General features: G+C 34.1%; 1 protein-coding gene across 1 annotated transcript in view; it reads left to right on the plus strand.

Annotated features, from left to right (window-relative positions):
• CPXM2 (carboxypeptidase X, M14 family member 2) overlaps positions 1-20,441 on the plus strand; it is a 219,341-nt gene that overhangs the window by 19,655 nt on the left and 179,245 nt on the right. The window contains exon 2 of the mRNA XM_074233422.1: positions 1,973-2,071. Within this exon, the coding sequence (XP_074089523.1) occupies positions 1,973-2,071 (99 nt within the window). The remainder of the gene's footprint in view (positions 1-1,972; positions 2,072-20,441) is intronic.

A 20,441-nucleotide genomic window follows, 5' to 3' on the forward strand; every position in this document is an offset into this window, starting at 1 on the left:
ATCTGTAAAACAAAGGAATTAGAGTGGCCATTTTCTAAAGTTCATTCCCATTCTAAAATTCTATGATTCTATGTTGTGTTATAGCATTTTGATCTAGGTAAGTTCCATTATACATATTTATTATATCTATCTTTGACATCCATCATATAGACAAATTAAATTATTTTGGAATCCTATTGGGAGGTAGTATATTATAGTGAATGGAGAGTTATCCTTGGAGCCAGAAAGATGAGTTCAAACCCATCCTCTGTCACATAAAATAGCTATGTGACCCTGGACAAGCCATTCACATCTGAGGACTCAATGTAGGAATCTATGACTATAATAGTGGAGCTTCCTCTTCCATATCTGTGAAACTACAAGTCCAGAATTCTTATCTCTGTCCTTATACACATGGTGCTCACTCAGAAAATGTAAAAAACTAGTACAACTCCCAAAATGTTTTCAGAGCTGAGAAAGTTGGTAAGAAAGTTACTGAATTAACCACTGCTTTATTTAACCTCATAGGTTAACACATTGCCTTTTTGTGTTGAATGTTTATTCTTATTCTTTTTTCTTATTCATAGAAGTCTTTTAAAGTTCTGAATATAAAGTCTGGACCACATTAGTTCATAGTGGAATGAGTAAAGATTTAAGGGAGCATGAAGGGTAGCAGGGTAGATGAATTCATACTGTTTATTAAGATTTTACCATATTCAAGGTGAGAGGTGATATGGTTTAATGGGCAACAGGTTGGCTTCAGAGTTGAAATGATATAGGTTCAAAATGCCTTAATGAATCTGGGCAAGAAATATAACTTCTTTGCCCAGGCAAAGTTGCCTCCAGGAAACTTTCTTTTTTAGAATAAATATTTATTTATTTATCATTTGTTTTCTTATCACTTATCTTTGCCAGTGCCATCCCTTACAACAATGGGGAAAAAAATAGAGAAAAAAGTTCAGAACGTAACCAATGTATTTAAAATTTGGGCATTATCTGCAACACATACTCATAACCCCTTAACTTTGTCAAGAGGTTGGGGTTTCCTAAGGGCAGACCAGGTTACTTTCTAAGACTAGTAGCTGCAGAATAGTTAAAGATATTCTTTGCAGAACACTTTTCTTCAGCAAGAGCAAAGGAACATGCGGGGTCTAGAGTAAAAAGATCTGATTTCAAAGCAGCCCTAGGTGCTTTCTACCAAGCTGACCTTGACCTCATCATATCTTTTTGGGGGTCTCAGTTTTTTAATTTAATAAATGATGGAACTAACTAATTGACTTCTGAACTCCCTTATAACTCTAGGTCTATGAAAAATGTATGAGTAGGTATGAACACGAGGCAAGAAGGACTTCTTAGAGGGATAACTCCTTCCCTATTGTGGTTGGGGAAAGTCAGGTTAATCTTTCTGGAAAAAAATAACTTCTGAGTTACACCTAGATAGATAGTTAGAAATCAGATGGATGCAGTCATTTGGGGGAGGACTGGGAAACTGGGAGATGAAAAGTAATATAGTTTGGCCATAGTATAGATTACATAAAGGAAATAAACTTGAAATAGAACTCAAATTTGAGGCTCAAGAAAGATTATGGAGGGACTTACAATGTTTTGTTTAATTATCTTATTGATTGGGGCAGCTAGATGGCGCAGAGCATAGATAATATTTTCTGCATATCAGAAAGATTTGAATTTTTATGTGATCTCAGATACTTATTAGCTATGTCATGTAAGTACCTTAACCTCTGTCTGCCTCAGTTCCCTCATCTATAATATAGGAATAATAATGTTAATTACCTCTGAGAATTGTTGTAATAAAAAATGTAGTACCTAGCATTTATGTGGTGTTTTAAAGTTTGCAAAGCACATACCAAATATTTATGAAGCTCTTTGGAAAACTTCAAGTACCAATCGTGCTGGCTATTTTGTTCTTGTTAGTTTTCATTTTTATGCAGTGATGCAAGTATATACGGAAATAAAGTTGTATTCCTTCCCACAGGCAAAAATGGCAGTAAGAAAAGTGAAAAGACTAGAAGTCATGAAAAGGTTTCAAATGGAGATTATGAATCACAAATTGTTTCTGAAGACATTAGAGAAAGTAAGTAAAGAATTTTTGCCATGTCCCTGTTCTTCCACATCTTTGTCCCCTTTATGTGTAATGATTAAATGTTTGAAACCTTTGTAGAGAACTCATGTAGTAGTGTAGAACCATATGAAGTAACCAAATATGATTATGATTGAGATGCTTAGTCATTTGTGGATGTTGTTGTGTTTTTACCTAGAAAAATGTCATTTTTTCATGTGAAACATTTTAATCTAAGTCAGAAAATACCCACACACCGCCAAGAAAAATAAAGTAAAAAAAAGTATACTTCAGTATGCATTCAGAGTGCATTAGTTCTCTATCTGGAAGTATATAGTATTTTACTTCATGAGTCTTTTGGAAATGTCTTGGATCATTGTCTTAATCAAAATGGCTAAGTTTTTCACAGATGATCATTCTTACAATATTGCTATTACTGTTTACATTGTTCTCTCACTTCAGTTTGCATTGGTTCTAATGTCTTCCATCCTGCCCATAATTTCTTATAACTCAATAGTATTCCATTACATTCATATACCATAGTGTGTTCAGCCATTCCCCAATTGATGGGCATCCCCTCAATTTCCAATTCTTTGCCATCACATAAAGAGTTGCTAGAAAAATTTTTGTTCACATTATTACTTTTCCTTTTCTGTGATCTCTTTGGGATACAGATCTAGCAAAGTCATTGCTGAGTCAAAGGATATACACAGTTTTATAACCCTTTGAGTGTAATACAAAATTATTCTCCAGAATGACTGGAGTAATTCACACCTCCACCAATAGTTGTATTAATGTCCCAGTTTTTCCATATCTTCCTAGATATCGTTTTCCATTTGTGTCATCTTAGTTCATCTGATAGGTGAGAGATGATCTCTCATTTTAATTTGTACTTCTCTAATCTGTAGCAATTTAGAAATTTTTTATATGACTATTGATAGCTTTGCCTTCTTTTTCTGAAAACTAGAATCCAATTCCATTCCTTCTTACTCCAAGGCCAGTGCTCTATTCACTGCGCCACCTAGCTTACTATAAAGGGAACTAACTAAAACCAAGGTTATAAAAATATAAGCCATTCTTTAATTAATAAATGGTCAAAGGATATGAACAAGCACTTTTCAGAAGTTAGTTAATTGATTAGTTGTTTTCCTTCATGCTCAAAGGGGACCAAAATGACATCACTAAATTGGGGTCAAGTTACAATGTGTGTAACCCTTTCCGATTAGATCAGATGTAAGGAAGGTTCCACCAACACTTACTAGCTGTGTGACCTTGGGCAAGTCATTTAACCTTGATTGCCTCATATCCAGGGTCATATTCAGTCATTCTGTTTCATATCTCACCACTGGATCCAGATGACTTTGGAGGAGAAAATGAGGCTGGTGACTTAGTACAATCTCCCCTCACTCAAATCCAAATTCAAGTGCTTGTCGTGGCATCACCGCCCTGATGTCATTGTCTTCTTCAAAAATGAAGGGGGGGTTGCAGCTAGGTGGCATAGTGGATAAAGCACCGGCCTTGGAATCAGGAGTACCTGGGTTCAAATCCGGTCTCAGACACTTAATAATTACCTAGCTGTGTGGCCTTGGGCAAGCCACTTAACCCCATTTGCCTTGCAAAAACCAAAAAGAAAAAAAAAGAATTAAGGAAAAGCATTACATTTCATTACTTTGAGAAATGAGCCCTTTATCAGAGAAACTTGCTGTAATTTTTTTCTACCTTTCCTGTTTCCTTTTAATTTTGTTTGCATTAGTTTTATTTCTGTGAACCCTTTATAATTTCACACGATCAAAATTATCCATTTCATATAACAATGCTCTCTACCACTTATTTGGTTATAGACTCTTACCTTTTCCATGAATCTAATAGTACAATCTATTATGCTTCTCTAATTTACTTATAATAGCATCCTTTCTGTCTAAATTATTTACCCATTTTGATCTTATTTTGGTTTATAGAATGAGATCTTAGTAGTCTAAACCTAATTTTTATCAAGATACTTTCCAGGTTTCCTAATTGTTTTTTTTTAATGGGGAGCTCTTAGCCCCAAAATTTGTATCTTTAAATTCATTAAATGCTAGATTATTATGATCATTGATTTCAATGTATTGTGTACCTAATCTATACACTGAACCATCATTCTATTCCTTAATCAGTAGTCAGTAGTCAGTAGTCAGATTGTTTTGATGATTACCACTTTGTAATAAAATTTGAAATCTGGCACTTGTAGGTTGCCTTCACATTTTTTTTTAAATTGATTCCCCTGATACTCTTGATTTTTTGTTCTTCTAGATAAATTTTGGTTACTTTTTTCAAGCTCTGTAAAATAATTCTTTGGTAGTTTGATGTATATGACATTGAATAAGTAAATTAGCTAGTATAGACTTTGTGATTACTATTTTGCTAATTAATTAGATCTATCTTTATTTGTGGGGAGTGGTTTGTAGTTGTGTTCATCTAATTCCTCAGTTTTTTTGACTGTCAAGTATTTTAAATTGTCTGAAGTTATTTTAAATTGAATTTCTCCTTCTAGTACTTCCTGTTGGATTTTTTGGTGGTATATAGAAATATTTATGATTTATGTGAGTTTCTTTTATATCCTACAACTTTGCTAAAATTGTTAATTATATCTTATAACTAAATTTTTAGTTGATTCTCTAGGATTCTTTAAGTATTTCATGATATATCTGCAGAGAGTTTTGTTTTCTCATTGCCTTTCATTCTTCCAATTCCTTTTTCTTGTTTTGTGATAGCCAACATTTCTAATTTAATATTGATTGAGTGATGATAATGGACAGCCTTTGCTTCACCCTTGATCTTACAGGGAAGACTTCAAGTTTATCCTCATTACAGATCATTCACTGTACCACAAAGATGCCCTAATCCTGTGATGTAGTCTCATGAAAATACTCAAGAGAACTATAATCAATGAACTTTGAGTGTTCTGAGGAAAGAGGGGGATAACTTCTGGGGATGGAACAGCTAATGATTCAGTACAGATTATTCTTTGGGTTTGAGTCCACTGAAGAAGCTAGAGATTCTCTCTTTTAGACTTGAAGAGTGAGTGGAACATCCAGAGAGTCTGGGCTGGAAGAATAAGATCTGGCCCTTTGATGGGTAGGAATATGATTAATGATCCCTGACCTCTAAGTAAAGAGAAAAAAAGTAGAAATAAAATCTTTAATAGCAAAAACATGACCATGGGCAAGTTACTTTCTCTGATATTGATTTCTTCATCTCTCATCTTTTGTCATCTCTCCAAAGGGGAGTTTGGGCAGGAAGATCAATGAGATCCCTTCCAACTTCATTACACTATCTAGGAATTTCATTCTAAAGAAAAATGAACAAGGTACTTTAACACAGATGAGTTGATGGGTAATTGGGCGATTGGTGCCTTCATAAACATTCTGGCCATCTAGATGCATTTTCAGAATCAGAGAAGGTGTTAAGCTCAGGTGCCTTTCATTATATCACCACCCAATCTGCTGGTAACCAAGCTTCAATAGATACTTTGATTTTTAAATGACATTGTTATTTCCTCACAATTGTCAGTTCCTTGGTTATAAACAAAACTATTTTTCTCTGAAGTAACTAAATTAAAGTGAAGTAGTAATTAATAGGCTCTTTTCATGTGAGAGGAGTTGCTGACTTGGTCTTTGTTGACTTGGTAAATGCTGTGACAAATTGTTACATCTGGCATCTCATTTCAAGCATGCATTTGATTCCATTTGGAGTTTGTAGGAGCTGAGGGATAAAGTGGGAGAACAGAAGCTTTAGTTAACATTTTGGACAGATTGCTACTGAGGAAGCATAAACAAACAAGGTAGCATTGCCTGGAGAATAGAGACCTGGTTTTGAAGCCAGAAAGAACCAGAGTGGTAGGGAATGGGCAATGTTTATGTATGAGGTGCTGTACTAAATAATTGAAAAAAAATCTCATTTGATTTTTGCAACAACCTTGTGAGTTAGGTATTATTAATGAGGCCAAGAGAAATTGATTGATTTGCCAAAGCTTCCATAGCTAGCAAGTGTCGAAGGCTAGATTTGAACTCAGGCAGATGTCTATCCCTAAGTAAAGTAAGCTCACAGATTCAGCAAGTTTTTGTCAATCATTTTTTTTAAATAGATGATGAAACCGAGGTCAGAAAAGGTATCATTCCAAGATATTCCTTTATATTCCTTTTGAGGAAGTTAACTTCATTACTTGTTTGATAACTTTTTGAAGTTTCAAGAAAAGTTTATTTTTTTGAGTTCTAAACTATGCTTCTTGCCTTAAAGTGGCTCCATTTTTTTGGATAACTGTTGAATGAAAAGACTATACAAAGTGTTGGATTTGGAAGTCCTAGATTCAATTTCTGACTCCACTGGTTACTGCCTATTTGCCATAGGACAAGGCACCTCACCTCTCTGGGAGTCAGATGCCTCCTCTATGTAATGGAAGATCTGTACTATATGACTTCTGAAGGCCTTTCCAGTTCTATGGTCATTTAATTGTGAATAGGATTTTTTTTTTTGCTCTTTCTAGTCTTGTGACCTGAATGTTGGCAGAGTTAAATTCATGTTAGAGTCCACATGGCTCTTTACTGATACAAATTAAATTTCCCCATAAACTGCCTGAGCATGTTAATGATTTCAACGTGGAGCCTGAGATTTTTGCAAGCCCTGGCCTGAGACCAACAGAGCCCTGTTCCTGTCTTAGCAGCCCACCAGGCCCCCAGCTGACAGCTTTGGGTTTAGGCAGTTCAGAGGCTGTGTTTTTAACATAGTTCTTAACACACACAGTGGGAGAGGCAATAAATGGCTTTCGGTTGTAGTTTTACAACCTCAGCTCAACTGAAGTATGGACGCTGCTAGCCAAGGCAACCATTTCCCTTTGGGTTGTAATTCAAGTGGTGTAGAAAATCTATATAAAGGTTGCCACCAGCCTTGATCACCCAGAGCCATTTGAACTTCGGTTCCATAAGATTACTGTGGTTATTGGGTCATTCTTGGTGTTTATGCGTTCATGGCCTGTTAGAGCAAGGGAATCCTTGAGATTGTCTTGTCCCAAACCTGCCATTTTTCAGAGGGGACTCTAAGGCCAGTGTGTGAGGGAAATGTCAGATGCCACACCGAACTCTTCTTATTTATGGTCCAATGCTTTTTTTCTTTCATCCTATCCCCCCCGACTTGGTTTTTTATTTTGTGTTTCTTGAACCTTGAGGAAGGAAGTAACTTGATCAACCTCATGGTGAGTTAGTGACAGAGTCAGGATTCAAACCCAGCTCTCTTGACCCATAATGCAGGGTTCCTCCCATTGTATTATGCTGCCAATGACTTGTTATTTAGTGCTGGCTCTAGTTATCTTGTTATGGACCTTGTTGACTGAGGATAGAGAACACTGAAGGTAGATTCAGAGGACATAGCCTTAAACATCCAGCGCAACTCTTTACCAACTGAGGTATTTTGGTTACCCTTTAACCTCTCTAGTTTCTGTTTCTGTCAAATGAGTAGGAAACTTTGTCAAAGGTTCCTTCCAATTGTAAATCCTAAAACTTCTCTTCACTGGAATTATCTTGTCTGTCACTGTTAAGTAGTTAAAGTTTCACAGTAGTGAATTTGCTGTGGGGATAAGAAGAAAAAAAAGTATTACATTTATTAAGAACCTGCCTTATGCTAGGCACCATGCAGAGTGATTTACAATTATTATCTCATTTGATTCTCCCAATTGTGGAATTCTGTGCATGATCTAAGAAACAGGAAAGAGTAGACTATTTTTTTTTTAGGTTTTTGCAAGGCAAACGGGGTTAAGTGGCTTGCCCGAGGCCACACAGCCAGGTAATTATTAAGTGTCTGAGACTGGATTTGAACCCAGGTACTCCTGACTCCAAGGCCAGTGCTTTATCCACTATGCCACCTAGCCGCCCCAAGAGTAGACTATTCTTATCAGAGGACTTCATCACTTCAAGAAATGGGAATTAAAAATAAAAATCTCCAAAAAATGATAGAGTAATATTAACTTACCACTGGCTTGGGAATACTTTATAAATATCTCCTTTGATCTCAAAGCAACCTTGTGAGGCACTATTATTTATCTCCATTTTATAACTGAGGCAGAGAGAGGCTAAGTGACTTGTTGAGGTCATACAGCTAGAAAGTGTCTGAGACTGTATTTAAACTCAGTTCTTCTGGACTGCATACCCAGGACTCTATTCATTGCATCAACTAGCTAATCAAAGTTTCTCCTATTGAAATGTCAAAACTTTTTATTTGTTTAATTTAAATTTAAATACAAAGGGGCAGCTAGGTGGCTTAGTGGATAAAGCCCTGCCCTGGAGTCAGGAGTACCTGGGTTCAAATTAGATCTCAAATACTTAATAATTACCTGGCTGTGTGGCCTTGGGCAAGCCACTTAACCTGATTGCCTTGCAAAAAACCTAAAAAAAGAATTTAAATACAAAATAAGAAAAGAAAAAAATAACATTACTATGTACACAATAGAGGATACAATATAAAACAATAAATTTCCATTTCAAAAAAAATTTTGTGTAGTAAATACTTCTCATTGTATTCCAAGTTATCTAGTTTGTCTTTGTTTTCTGTAAGTTTTCTTATGTTCTCTACTGTGTAGTTTTTACCATATTTTTATGCTCCCCCTCCAGAAAGTTACAATTGCATATCAATCTAGCTATCTATCTATATCTATCTTATTTCTATCAATCTATATCTGTTTTTATGTCTATCACTCCATCTATATCTATCTTTGTCTATTAATTTATCTAACTATATCTTTATGTCCTTCAATATATCTATATTTATCTTTATGTTTATCAATCTATATCTATCTATATCTATCAATCTATTGATATCTATCTATGTCTATCAATATATCTATATCTTTATGATTATCAATCTATATCTATCTTTATGTCTATCAATCTATCTATATCCATCTATCTATATCTGTGATGTACACACATAAGTATGTGTGAATATATTAATACATACACATAGAAACACATGTATGTGCATGCATGCATTTCTACATGTAGACACATGTGTGCGCGCATGTATGTGTATCCACCCCATATATGTGTACGTGTTTATTAAAAGTGTACTGATTTTTAAAACTGTATCAATTTTTGTTGGAAAGTTTTAAAAAAGTATTGCAATTTTCCCTTTCTCCTTTAATAGTGAATATACATACACATACAGACACAGACACATATGTAAGAATGGGAGTATTCATGATAAGCATACATTACTGTATTTTGTACCAATGCAGTGTTCTATTTTTCTTTTTCCTTATACTTCTGAAGATGTTATAAGTTGTCTTTTCTAATTTTGTCTTTGTGTTTCCAGCAGCATCACTTAATACCTTCCCATTTGCCCCCCCCCCCTTTTTTTTTGCAGGAAGGATAGAAGCCAGGATATTGAAGTAGTTAGAATAGATTATTGAGTAAGAATCAGTAAAGTTCTGATTGAGGGCCTAAGGGGGGAAAGGTATAAATTCTGTGATGGCTATTTTGAACATACTCAGAAGGCTTTTTAAAAAAAAAAATTTCCATATTTTGGAAGGTGTGGCATTAGGATTATTGGAAGTCTCATCTCTAATTAATCATGGTAATATTTTACTATCATAATCACCTAAATTTATTCAATATTATCTTTATATTAAGATGAGGCTAAAATAAATCATTTTCCTTAAGAAAAATAATTTGTCAGCAGTCTACCTACCTGAGAAGCTAAAGCTATCTAAAGAACTGAAAAGTTTCATGGAAAAGAATTTCTCTAATGAATATTCAAACTTCAAAATTGACCTCATTAAAGGAAGCTTCAAGATTATTGAGTAAAAGAAAAGAATTTATTAACTTAACAATATTAATTTTTTATTAAAGATTTTATTTATTTTGAGTTTTACAATTTTTCCCCTAATTTTACTTCCCTCCCCCCACCCCCACCCCCACAGAAGGCAGTTTGTCAGTCTTTACATTGATTCCATGGTAAACACTGATCCAAATTGAGTGTGATGAGAGAGAAATTATATCCTTAAGGAAGAAACATAAAGTATAAGAGCAAAATTGGACAATAAGATATCAGATTTTTTTTTCTAAATTTAAGGTAATAGTCCTTGGCCTTTGTTCAAACACCACAGTTCTTTCTCTGCATACAGATGGTATTCTCCATTATAGACAGCCCCAAATTTTCCCTGATTGTTGCACTGATGGAATGAGCGAGTCCATCAAGGTTGATCATCACCTCCATGTTGCTGTTAGGGTGTAAAGTGTTTTTCTGGTTCTGTTCATCTCACTCAGCATCAGTTCATGCAAATCCCTTCAGGCTTCCCTGAATTCCCATCCCTCCTGGTTTCTAATAGAACAATAGTGTTCCATGACATACATATACCACAGTTTGCTAAGCCATTCCTCAATTGAAGGACATTTAATTGATTGCCAATTCTTTGCCACCACAAACAGGGCTGCTATGAATATTTTTGTACAAGTGATGTTTTTACCCTTTTTCATCATCTCTTCAGGGTATAGACCGAAGAGTGGTATGCTGGATCAAAGGTTATACACATTTATTTTTACAAATAAACATTAATAAAATATTCTTGTTTAAGAATAAACAAAATACCACCCCCCCAAAAAAAATATAGACTCACTTGAGCGATAAAATAAAGGGGAGAGAAAAAAATTAAAATAAAAAAATAACAGTAATAAATATAGGTTTTGAACAGCAAAGAGATCAGAGCAGCCAATACTTAATTCAGATTATTCACTGGAAGGTCAAAGATGAAGCTTAAATATTTTGGCAAATAATGAGAAGACTGGACACGTTAGAACATATCCTAATTTTTGGAAAATATTGAAGGCAAAATCAAAGAGGGCAACAGAGGATAAGATGGATAGCTAGTGTCATGGAAACAATGAACATAAGCTTGGACAGACTTTAAGAGAAAGGGTTCATAGAGTTTTGAAGTGTTGGATACAACTGAACAATAGCAAAATATATATACATATGTATATCTATATATAAAGAGATATCTAAATAGATATATCATCATGTAGCAGCCTGAAATTCTGAGATAAAGATGATTGTAACCTTGTTTCTCATTAAGCAGCAGACATTATTGTTCATAGAGTTCATTTCAGTACTTTTTGTGTAACAATCTGTGTTTGTGCAACAATGTGTTCTTCAAAAAAACATTTCACACCAAAGTTTACTTACCCAACTACTCTCAGAGTTGGGTTAAATTTTTGTTCCATTTTATAGCTAGGTACACTGAGGCCCAGAGAGATGAACTGATTTATTCATTTAAGTTATAAAATATTTTAGCATCAGAGCAAAACTAGACATTGTTTCCCATGTGACATCAACAATTGTAATCATACAAAGCAGTAAAGAGACTATTTCTACTCTATCATGTCTCTTAAGTTTGTTTTTTTTAATCAGCGTTTATCTGTTTACCTTTTACCTTTAAGCTTATAGCTTCTGTCCTTTGTTGGGCTGAATTTGAAGTTAGGAAACCATGATATAGAACAATACATCTATTTTTTACTAGACATATAAAAAATAATCAAAGTGTAGAATCTATGAGAATCAATTTCCTTGTCTTTTAAATAATAGTAACTAACCTCATAGACTTGTTGAGGAGGGTAAAAGAGACTATTATTTACATTTTTCAGACTTTTTTTTTAATTTCCATTTCTTGAAAATCAGCTTATGTAACCAGTCACTTGGGAAAGAAAAGTTAATTCTTACCTGTTTCTTGATTTTCCTAGGAAGATAGATAGCATAGTAAGTTGAGTGAACTTCAAATTAAAATATTTGAGTTCAAATCCTGCTTCAAACACATATTGGCTATGTGACTTCTGGAGCCTGAAAAATGGGATAAGAATGTCACGTACCTTACAGTACTGTTGTATTAGATGAATAAAAAATATATAAAGAGCTTTACAAACATTAAAGTGGTATAAGAATACTAGGTAATATGACTATTACAAAGTTGACCCCCCCCCCCAAAAGATGCTTTATCTCTTATCTTTCTCCTAGTTAAGGACAGAATTGATACTATTTTGCAGTCAGTAGACTCATTCCTTAATTCCCCCTGTCTCTACCACTGGGAGTAAGAGTTTTTCAAGAGATAAGATAACCAACAGCATATTGTTTCTGACCGAAAACATATACTACAGAGCAAGGGTGAGAAGGCTTTACATTTTTGACTTTATCACACAGTCTGAATTCCAAGATTAATAATCTGAAGAGATTCATCATATCCCCATGAGAAAATTCATGTGTCTCTAGAGAGGTTTGAGGGAAGCTCTGTTGTCTTGACAAACACTGGGGTAGCCGTAGCCACAGAGGAAGGCTTTGCCTTCCTTGATATTGCTGTTCCCTCCTCCTTACACCTCACAAAAAGAAGAGGGCTACTGGAATATTATCCTAAGTGTCAAGGACTCCTTCCTGAAGCAGAAGTAGCAGCTTTTTTTGAAAACTTTCATTTTTCTCCAATTATAGGAAGTAGTCAAGGGCAGCAGCTGCCATTGGAGCTTTTGACATCAAATCTTTCTCAGACCAATCACAAATTTTTCAGGTGAAACTTTCTCTTGTCTGACTACTTCTAATTGCCACAGCTTATTAGTCCTCCTTGCATGTATCCAGATTTCAGTTTCCCTTTCTTCTTTTGCTGTTTCTGATTTATACCATGATTTAAGAGAATGACCCCTGTTTACTAGCCATCTTTTTTTAACTACAGAGTTACAACCTTCCACATTTTCCCAAAGAAGTGATCTTTTTTAAAGTCATACATCAATCTCCAAATGTTTATATTATTTTTTCTTTGTATATGTAAATTAGTTGAATATTCTCAACATGCTTTGTAAGCCTGTAGCTTTATTAGTCTGTCTCTTTGGTGCCCATGACAGGATGCTTCTTTGCAAGCACATTTCTCTAGTTTTTAATAATTAAGATATTCTCTGATTCTTTTTAATGTTAAATTGTCCTCATATAAACAAGTTACTACTCCACCTTGTTGACAAAAGATATAAATAATTTTTTCCCTCCAAAACTGTTAAGTCTCATCTGAAAGCTGTATCTTTTGTGTATATATTTAACAGTGTATATTAAAACAAAGTTCCTTTTCCATGCATACAAGGCATAGAAATGTTCACCTATAACAGTGGCAAGATCCTATACTCTAGATATAGATACAAATTTTCCTTTACTAAAAAACCCAACTTTTCCTGTCCTTTTCATCATTAATTTGTTCTTGTGAAAAGGACCTTAAAAAGACCTCATATTTATACTCATCTTTTCTTATAACATAATTAAATTCCATCAGAACCACATACCATAGTTTGTTTAGTTATTTCTCAAATGATAAGACATTCTCTTTGTTTTTCCATTTTGGTTACTAAAAGGCATGCTACTAGGAACATCATTGTATTTGTAGCACTTTTTTCCTGTCTTTAATCCCCTTGGGAAACATGCCTAGTTGAGGAATCTTTGAGTCAAGAGTATGAAAAATTTGGTGATCTTTCTGCAATCCAAATTCTTTTTACAATAATTAGACTAAGGCACATTTCCAATAGCAATATAGTCATGCCAACTTCCTATAGCCTTTCTTATTCTGTTTTGAAAAATTTACTGGGTTTGAGGTAAAACCAAAGAAAACTTAATTTATTTATTCATTGATTCAGGGAATGTTTCATATGATTGTTGATCATCTTTTTGAAGTAAATGTTAGACAAACTTAGTTGAAAATCACTCTTTGACATCAAACTCAGTTGACTGCCATATTAAAGTATATCTTTCCTGTTCTCCTAGATTGTTAACAACTTTCCCTCTCAGTTCACATATAGAGATTTATGAGATATTTCACATTGTACCATCCCTGGAGTTTCTTCTGCCCCTATTAGACTAAAAATCCTAAGGACAGTAATTACTTAACTGTACTTTCTATCTCCCCTAATTCTTAGTCCAGTGCTTCTCCATACATTAAAATGTTGCATATTGAATCATCACTTAACTAGCACCTATTATATACTAGATGCTGTGTTAAATATTGGGAATATAAAGAATGACAAAAACATCCTGCTCTCAAAGGAGACCAAAGTCTAGTGAGAGAGACAGCAGGCAAATAATTATGTACAAACAAGATTTATATGGGATAAATTCAAGATAGCCTCAGAGTTAAGGGAGTAAGATTAAAGAGGACTAGGAAAGGCTTTTTGTAGAAAGTGAGACTTTGAGAATTGAAGGAAACCAGGGAAGCCAAGACACAAGATGAGTAGGGTGAGACTTTTTCAGGCATATCAGACAATCAGCAGAACTTTCTAGATCAGGGAGATGGAGTGTTTTCTGCAAGAAAAAACAAAGCAGCTACTGGCACTAACTTGCTATGCTAAATTCTGGAAAGACAAATTCAAAAGGCAATACATACCCTGCCCTTGAAGAACTTACTCTCTAATTGGAGAAGTCACCATATATAGCCAAGTGTAGAGGAAGCTAAATGGCAGAGATGATAGAGTACTAATCTTGGAGTCAGGAAGGCTTGAGTTAAAATCTTGCTCTGGATGCTTCCTTGCTGTTTCATTCTTGGTGAGTCATGTAATTTCTATCTGCCTTAATTTCTTCATTTGTAAATTTGGGAAATAATAGTGCCTACATTAAAAAGTGTAAATGAAATAATATATGTAATATGCTTTGCAAGTCTTAAAACATTATTGTTGAATCATTTAAGCTGTGCCCAATTCTCCATTGCCCCCTTTGGGGTTGTCTTGGCAGAGATACTGGAGTAGTTTGCCATTTCTTTCTCCAACTCATTTTACATATGAGAAAACTGAGGCAAACAGAATTAAATGACTTGTTCAGGCTCAAATAGTTAGTGTCTTAGGCCAGATTTGAGCTCATGAAGATGCATCTCTCTGATTTCAAGCCCAGTATTCTATCCACTGCACCACCCAGCTGCCAAATTATTGCAAACAAGCTAGCTATCATTAGCTATTATTGAAAATTTTACAAATGGTAAATGGAACCATGGAGTGATTGTTTGATGTATCTTTTTCATGAATTATCATAAGGATTTTGTTACTGTCTATAGAGCAAAGGTGGAAGGCAGAGATGGGTTCATATGGTACATACTCAAGTCCATGGCAGAAAAATGACCACAGAAGACCATATGGGTCTTGGCTCCTTTACATATGGGGAGCTCTCACACCAATCAGAAACATCAGATCCTAGGGCAGGAGCTGATACACTAGACACCAGATGGAAGACCAAGAGCAGAATGCTATAGCAGCTCATTCTCACACAAAATCAGCTTTCTTTACCAGTCTTCATTAAGGAAAGAGTGTCCCAACTATGCAATAATAATTTCACAAATGAACTCTGCTCTTTTGAAAACACTGGCTAGAAATCCCTCTCTTTGTCCAGTGACTGAATCTCCAGAATTTGAATATGGCACCTACAACTTCCACCAGGAAGACATGAAGCAACACGTGTTGGATTAGTTTGGTTCAACTGAATTACCAAAATGCTGTTCTGTTGAAGCAGTCTAGAGCCTAGTCTTCACAAAACAGGACCCCACTACCCCACTAGAGTTTGTGGTTCCAGTTCCTTGAAAATAGATAGTTGACATTTCACCATTTCGGGCAGCTAAGAGGCAGGAGCCTTTTTCTACAATGGCAGTATTCAGTGGACAATAATAGCCTTAGATAGCTCCTGAATGAGGAATGTAGCTTCTGAAGAAACCGGCTGACTGAAAAATGAATTGAGAACCAATGCATTTACACTTTGGTGATGTTTGCATATGTATAATATTCCACTGTTTTGGCCTGTCATCCTAGATACCACAAAGGTATAATGATGCATGGTCTTCACCCTTGTGAATTCACAGTTTGGTTGGGGATTTGGCAGTGGAGAAAATACAGTAATGAGGAAAAAGTATTCATTTGATGAGGCATAGCTTGTCATAATAGATAGAGAAATAATTTTCAGGAAGGAGAACCTTATTTTTAATATGGTATTATTTAATATTTTAAGACATTGCTAACTACTGACATGCCTTTCCCCAAACTAAAGAGTTAGATTTGAGTGAAGAGTGTTTTGAGAACAATATCTCTGATTCAGAAACCCAACCTTCAATTTCATTTCGCTAAATATGGCTTGTAACTTGTAGATGTGTTCATTGCACACTTGTCTCATCTATCTTATTATATTCCATAAAAATAGAATTTTTGGATTTTATAATTTATTAATATGCATAAAGATGCTTTATAATAAGAAGATTATATGGTGCTTTAAGTTTTGTAAAACACTTTGTTTATATTTAATGTTATCCTCATGAGAAGTTAGTATTATCTCCATATTACAGATGATGAAACTGAGGCAAACAGAAGTCAACCTGGTTTACCCAGCATCACAAAGTTAATAATTGAAATCAGATTTGAACTCAAGTCTTTCTGACTCCATATTGGGCATTCTGTCTATCCAATGTGACATCTACTTGCCTCTAATGCTTCTAATAAAATTAGAAGTAGCATTATATAAAGAACAGAACACTGAAAGGAATCTAGAGACTTCTATTCTAATCTTGACTTTGCATATCAACTAACTAGTTATGGGACATTGGGCAGATTATTTACCCTATTTGTACATTAATTCCTTTGTCTATGAAATAATTCCTAAGGCCCTTCCAATTCTAATATTTTATGATGGTAATGTGTAGCAAATACCCATTAATCATTAATACTTCATGAGTGACAGGAAGAAAGACTATGTGACCCTGGGCTTGTCTCAGTTTCCTCATCTATAAAATGAACTGAAGAAGGAAAGGAAAACTATCCTATATATTTTCCAAGAAAACTCCAAATGGCGCCACAGAGCATCCAGACATGATTGAAAAAAATTAAATGGAATTGTACAACAAACATTATATAGTTCTAATATCTAATTAAGATGTTATCTTAAAATGTCTTCTATGTTTACTATCTTATTCATCACATAATCCCCAGGTTAAAGGATGTTTTTTTTTTTGCAAAACTAGTAAACTGATTATTGAGAGAATTTAAAAACAAATTATTAGGAATAACTAACTGAACTCTTTCTTTAAAAGAATGTTATAGACTTATTGTGAATTATTACAGAAGGTCAAATTATTATCAAATTACTTCAGGGAACACTTTAATGATATTTCAACAATACCTTTGTAAAAAAAATCAGAGAATAGTAGAAAATGAAGGTATTTTTTCCTTCCATTTATTTCAAGTGCTTTTAGAACTCAGTAATTATTTCATCATTTGAAATCATAATCCTCATTGTAAAATTTATATTACAAACCTGAAAAAGATCTTGCCACCTTTGGCATTTTTAATTTTACTTTAATTATTCTCTGAAACATTCATTATTATACCTTTGAAAGTCATTCACTTTCTCCACCATTTTGCTTTACATATAACACTGAGTTCCTGTAATGAAATGTTCTAAAGAAAAGAGAAAAAAATCAGAGATGTTATTAACTTTAACAAACTAACTGCACAATAACCAGATAGGCAGGTGCTTTCATGTGAAATTTTTTAGAGTATATATTAGTTTTTGCTTTAGGGGGAAGGAAGGGAAGTGACTTTCTCAAGCTCACTTATAGTGAATTCTTTCCAGCTGAGTGTTCCAGGGTTGACAGCTCTGTAGCCTTTCAGGGGAAAAAAAAGACAAGAAAGAGGTTCCACAGAGGCATAATGACTGCAAATGCCACAGGAACAAAGTTTTTTCAGCCCTTTTCCATCACAAGAGTCAGGGGCCAACTTTGGTGGGCGTTATTCTTGAAATTTATTGATCTCTTTCCTCATCTTATCTGTTATGAATTAATTGCCTTATCTACTGCTGTTCTTTAGCCCACATCCATTCTTGAGGCACTGCTCAAATAGTTTTTTTGTACCAGAAACTACCTCCCACCACCAAAAAACCCTGTATAAGCAATATTTAAGATTGTAGTTTTGTAGACATCTGAAACATTGAATATTACAGTTGTACAGAGGCTTGTACCCGCCCCCCCCATCAGAATCACTGGACCAATATAAACTCCACAAAACAATGCATCATAGTCCCTATATTCACCAGTGTTTTGCCATCTTTGTCAATCTGATAGGTGTAAGGTAGAAACTGAGAATTTTTTTTAATTTAAATTTCGCATATTATTAGTGACTTTTGAACATTAAAATATGCTTGTAGTCTAGGTTTATGCCCTTGAGAAATGCTTATCCTTTGATTTTGGGAAATGGTTCCTATAAATTTGAATTTAGTTCCTTAAATATCTTGGAAATAAGACCTTTATCAGAGAAACTTAATTTTTTGTATTGATTTCATCTAAATTTCAAAAGTATATTGCTATGCCTCATTATTATAGTCTTATTGTCTATTTCTTCATTATAACTAATTTAATTTTTATTTAAATTATATAGATAAGCTTTTTGGTACATATATGTTTGGTATTGGTGTTAGTTCATTGCCTATAATACCTTTCAGAATAATGTAATTTCCTAGTTTGTTTAAGTTGCCTACTTGTGTTTTTCCCTTGTGAGAGATCATAATTGCTATTCCTACTATTTTAATTTCACCTGAAGCAGAATAGAGTTTGCTCCAGTGCCTTTTTAATAGTTTGTATAAATCTTTGTTTCAATAAAATTCTTATGAACAGTTCATCTTGCTATCTTTTTCCATTTTGGGTGTGAGTTCATAGCATTTATATTTACAGTTATTGCCATTAGTTCCCTTCACACTTTTCTTATACTTTGTATCTTTCTTTTCTTCAATCTGTTTCTTATTATTTATCCTATTATTTGTAAAAATAATATTGAGCATCCAATTTTTGTAAAGTTTTTCCTGTTCTTCCCTCACCCTCACCTTAAAAGAGTAAGTATTCTGATACAGGATATAGATATACAATCATGTATAACATATTTCCATATTAATCACATTGTGAAAGAAGAGTCAGAACAAAAAAGAGAAAAACTACAAGAAGAAAAAAGGAAAATAAAAATTTTAAGAGGTTAAAATAGTATGCTTTGTTCTGCATTCAGATTCATAGTTCTTTCTCTGAATGTGGATGACATTTTCCATTGCAGGTTTTTTAGAATTATCTTTTATTGTTGCATTACTGAGAAGGGTTAAGTTTATCATAATTGATCATTGCTCAGTGTTGCTATCAAGGAGTATAATGTTCTCCTGGTTCTGCTCACTTCAATTAGCATCAGTTAATATAAGTCTTTCCAGATTTTTGTGAAAACAGCCTGCTCATTGTTTCTTTTAGAGCAAAAATATTCCATTATATTTATACCACAATTTGTCCAACCATTCCCCAGTTGATGGTTATCCTCTCAATTTCCAATTCTTTGCCACCACCAAAGAACCTGCAATGAATATTCTTGTACATGTTGGTCTTTCCCCCTTTTATTGTGATCTCTTTGGGATAAAGACCTAGTAGTGGTATTGCTGGATCAAAGGTTATACACAATTTTATTGCCCTTTGGACATTGTTCTAAGCTGCTTTCCTGGAATAAGTCACAACTCCACCAACAGTGCATTAGTGTCCAAGTTTTCCCACATCCCCTCCAACATTTATCATGTGCGTTTTCTGTCATATTAACCAATCTGATAGATGTGAGGTAGTTCCTCAGAGCTGTTTTAATTTGCATTTCTGTAATTAATAGTAAATACATAACTTAGAGCATTTTCATGTGACTATAAATAGTTTTAATTTCTTCATCTGAAAACTGTCTGTTTTATATCCTTTGACCATTTCTCAACTGGAGAATGACTTGTATTGTTATACATATGACTCAGTTCTCAATATATTTTAGAAATGAGCCCATTATCAGAAAGGTTAACATGAAAATTGTTTCTCAGTTTTCTGCTTTACTTCAAATCTTGGTTGTTGCTTTGTTTGTGCAAAAACTTTTAAATTAATGTAATCAGAGTTATCCATTTTTATATTTCATAATGCTCTCTCATCTCTTCTTTGGCCATAATGTCTCCTTCTTTACAATAGATCTGAGAAGTAAATGAATGCTTGCTCTTCTAATTGTCTCACCTATTATGTCTAAATCACATACCCATTTTAACCTTCTCTTTGAATAGGTTATGAGATGTTGATCTAATTTCTGTCATACTATTTTTCATTTTTCCCAGCAGTTTTTGTCAAATAGTAAGTTCTTTTCCAAGAAACTGGAACCTTTAGGTTTATCAAACAAGATTAGTATAGTTATTTACCCCTGCATCTTGTAAACTTAACCTATTACACTAATTCATCATTTTATTTCTTAGTCAGTACCAAATAGTTTTGATAATCTGCATCCTATTTATAAAGAAAAGGTTGATGAAAAAGGAGAGTACTTGACATAGTGCTCTA

Source organism: Macrotis lagotis, chromosome 4, assembly GCF_037893015.1.
Source record: "Macrotis lagotis isolate mMagLag1 chromosome 4, bilby.v1.9.chrom.fasta, whole genome shotgun sequence".
In the NCBI taxonomy this organism is placed as follows: Eukaryota; Metazoa; Chordata; class Mammalia; order Peramelemorphia; family Peramelidae; genus Macrotis; species Macrotis lagotis.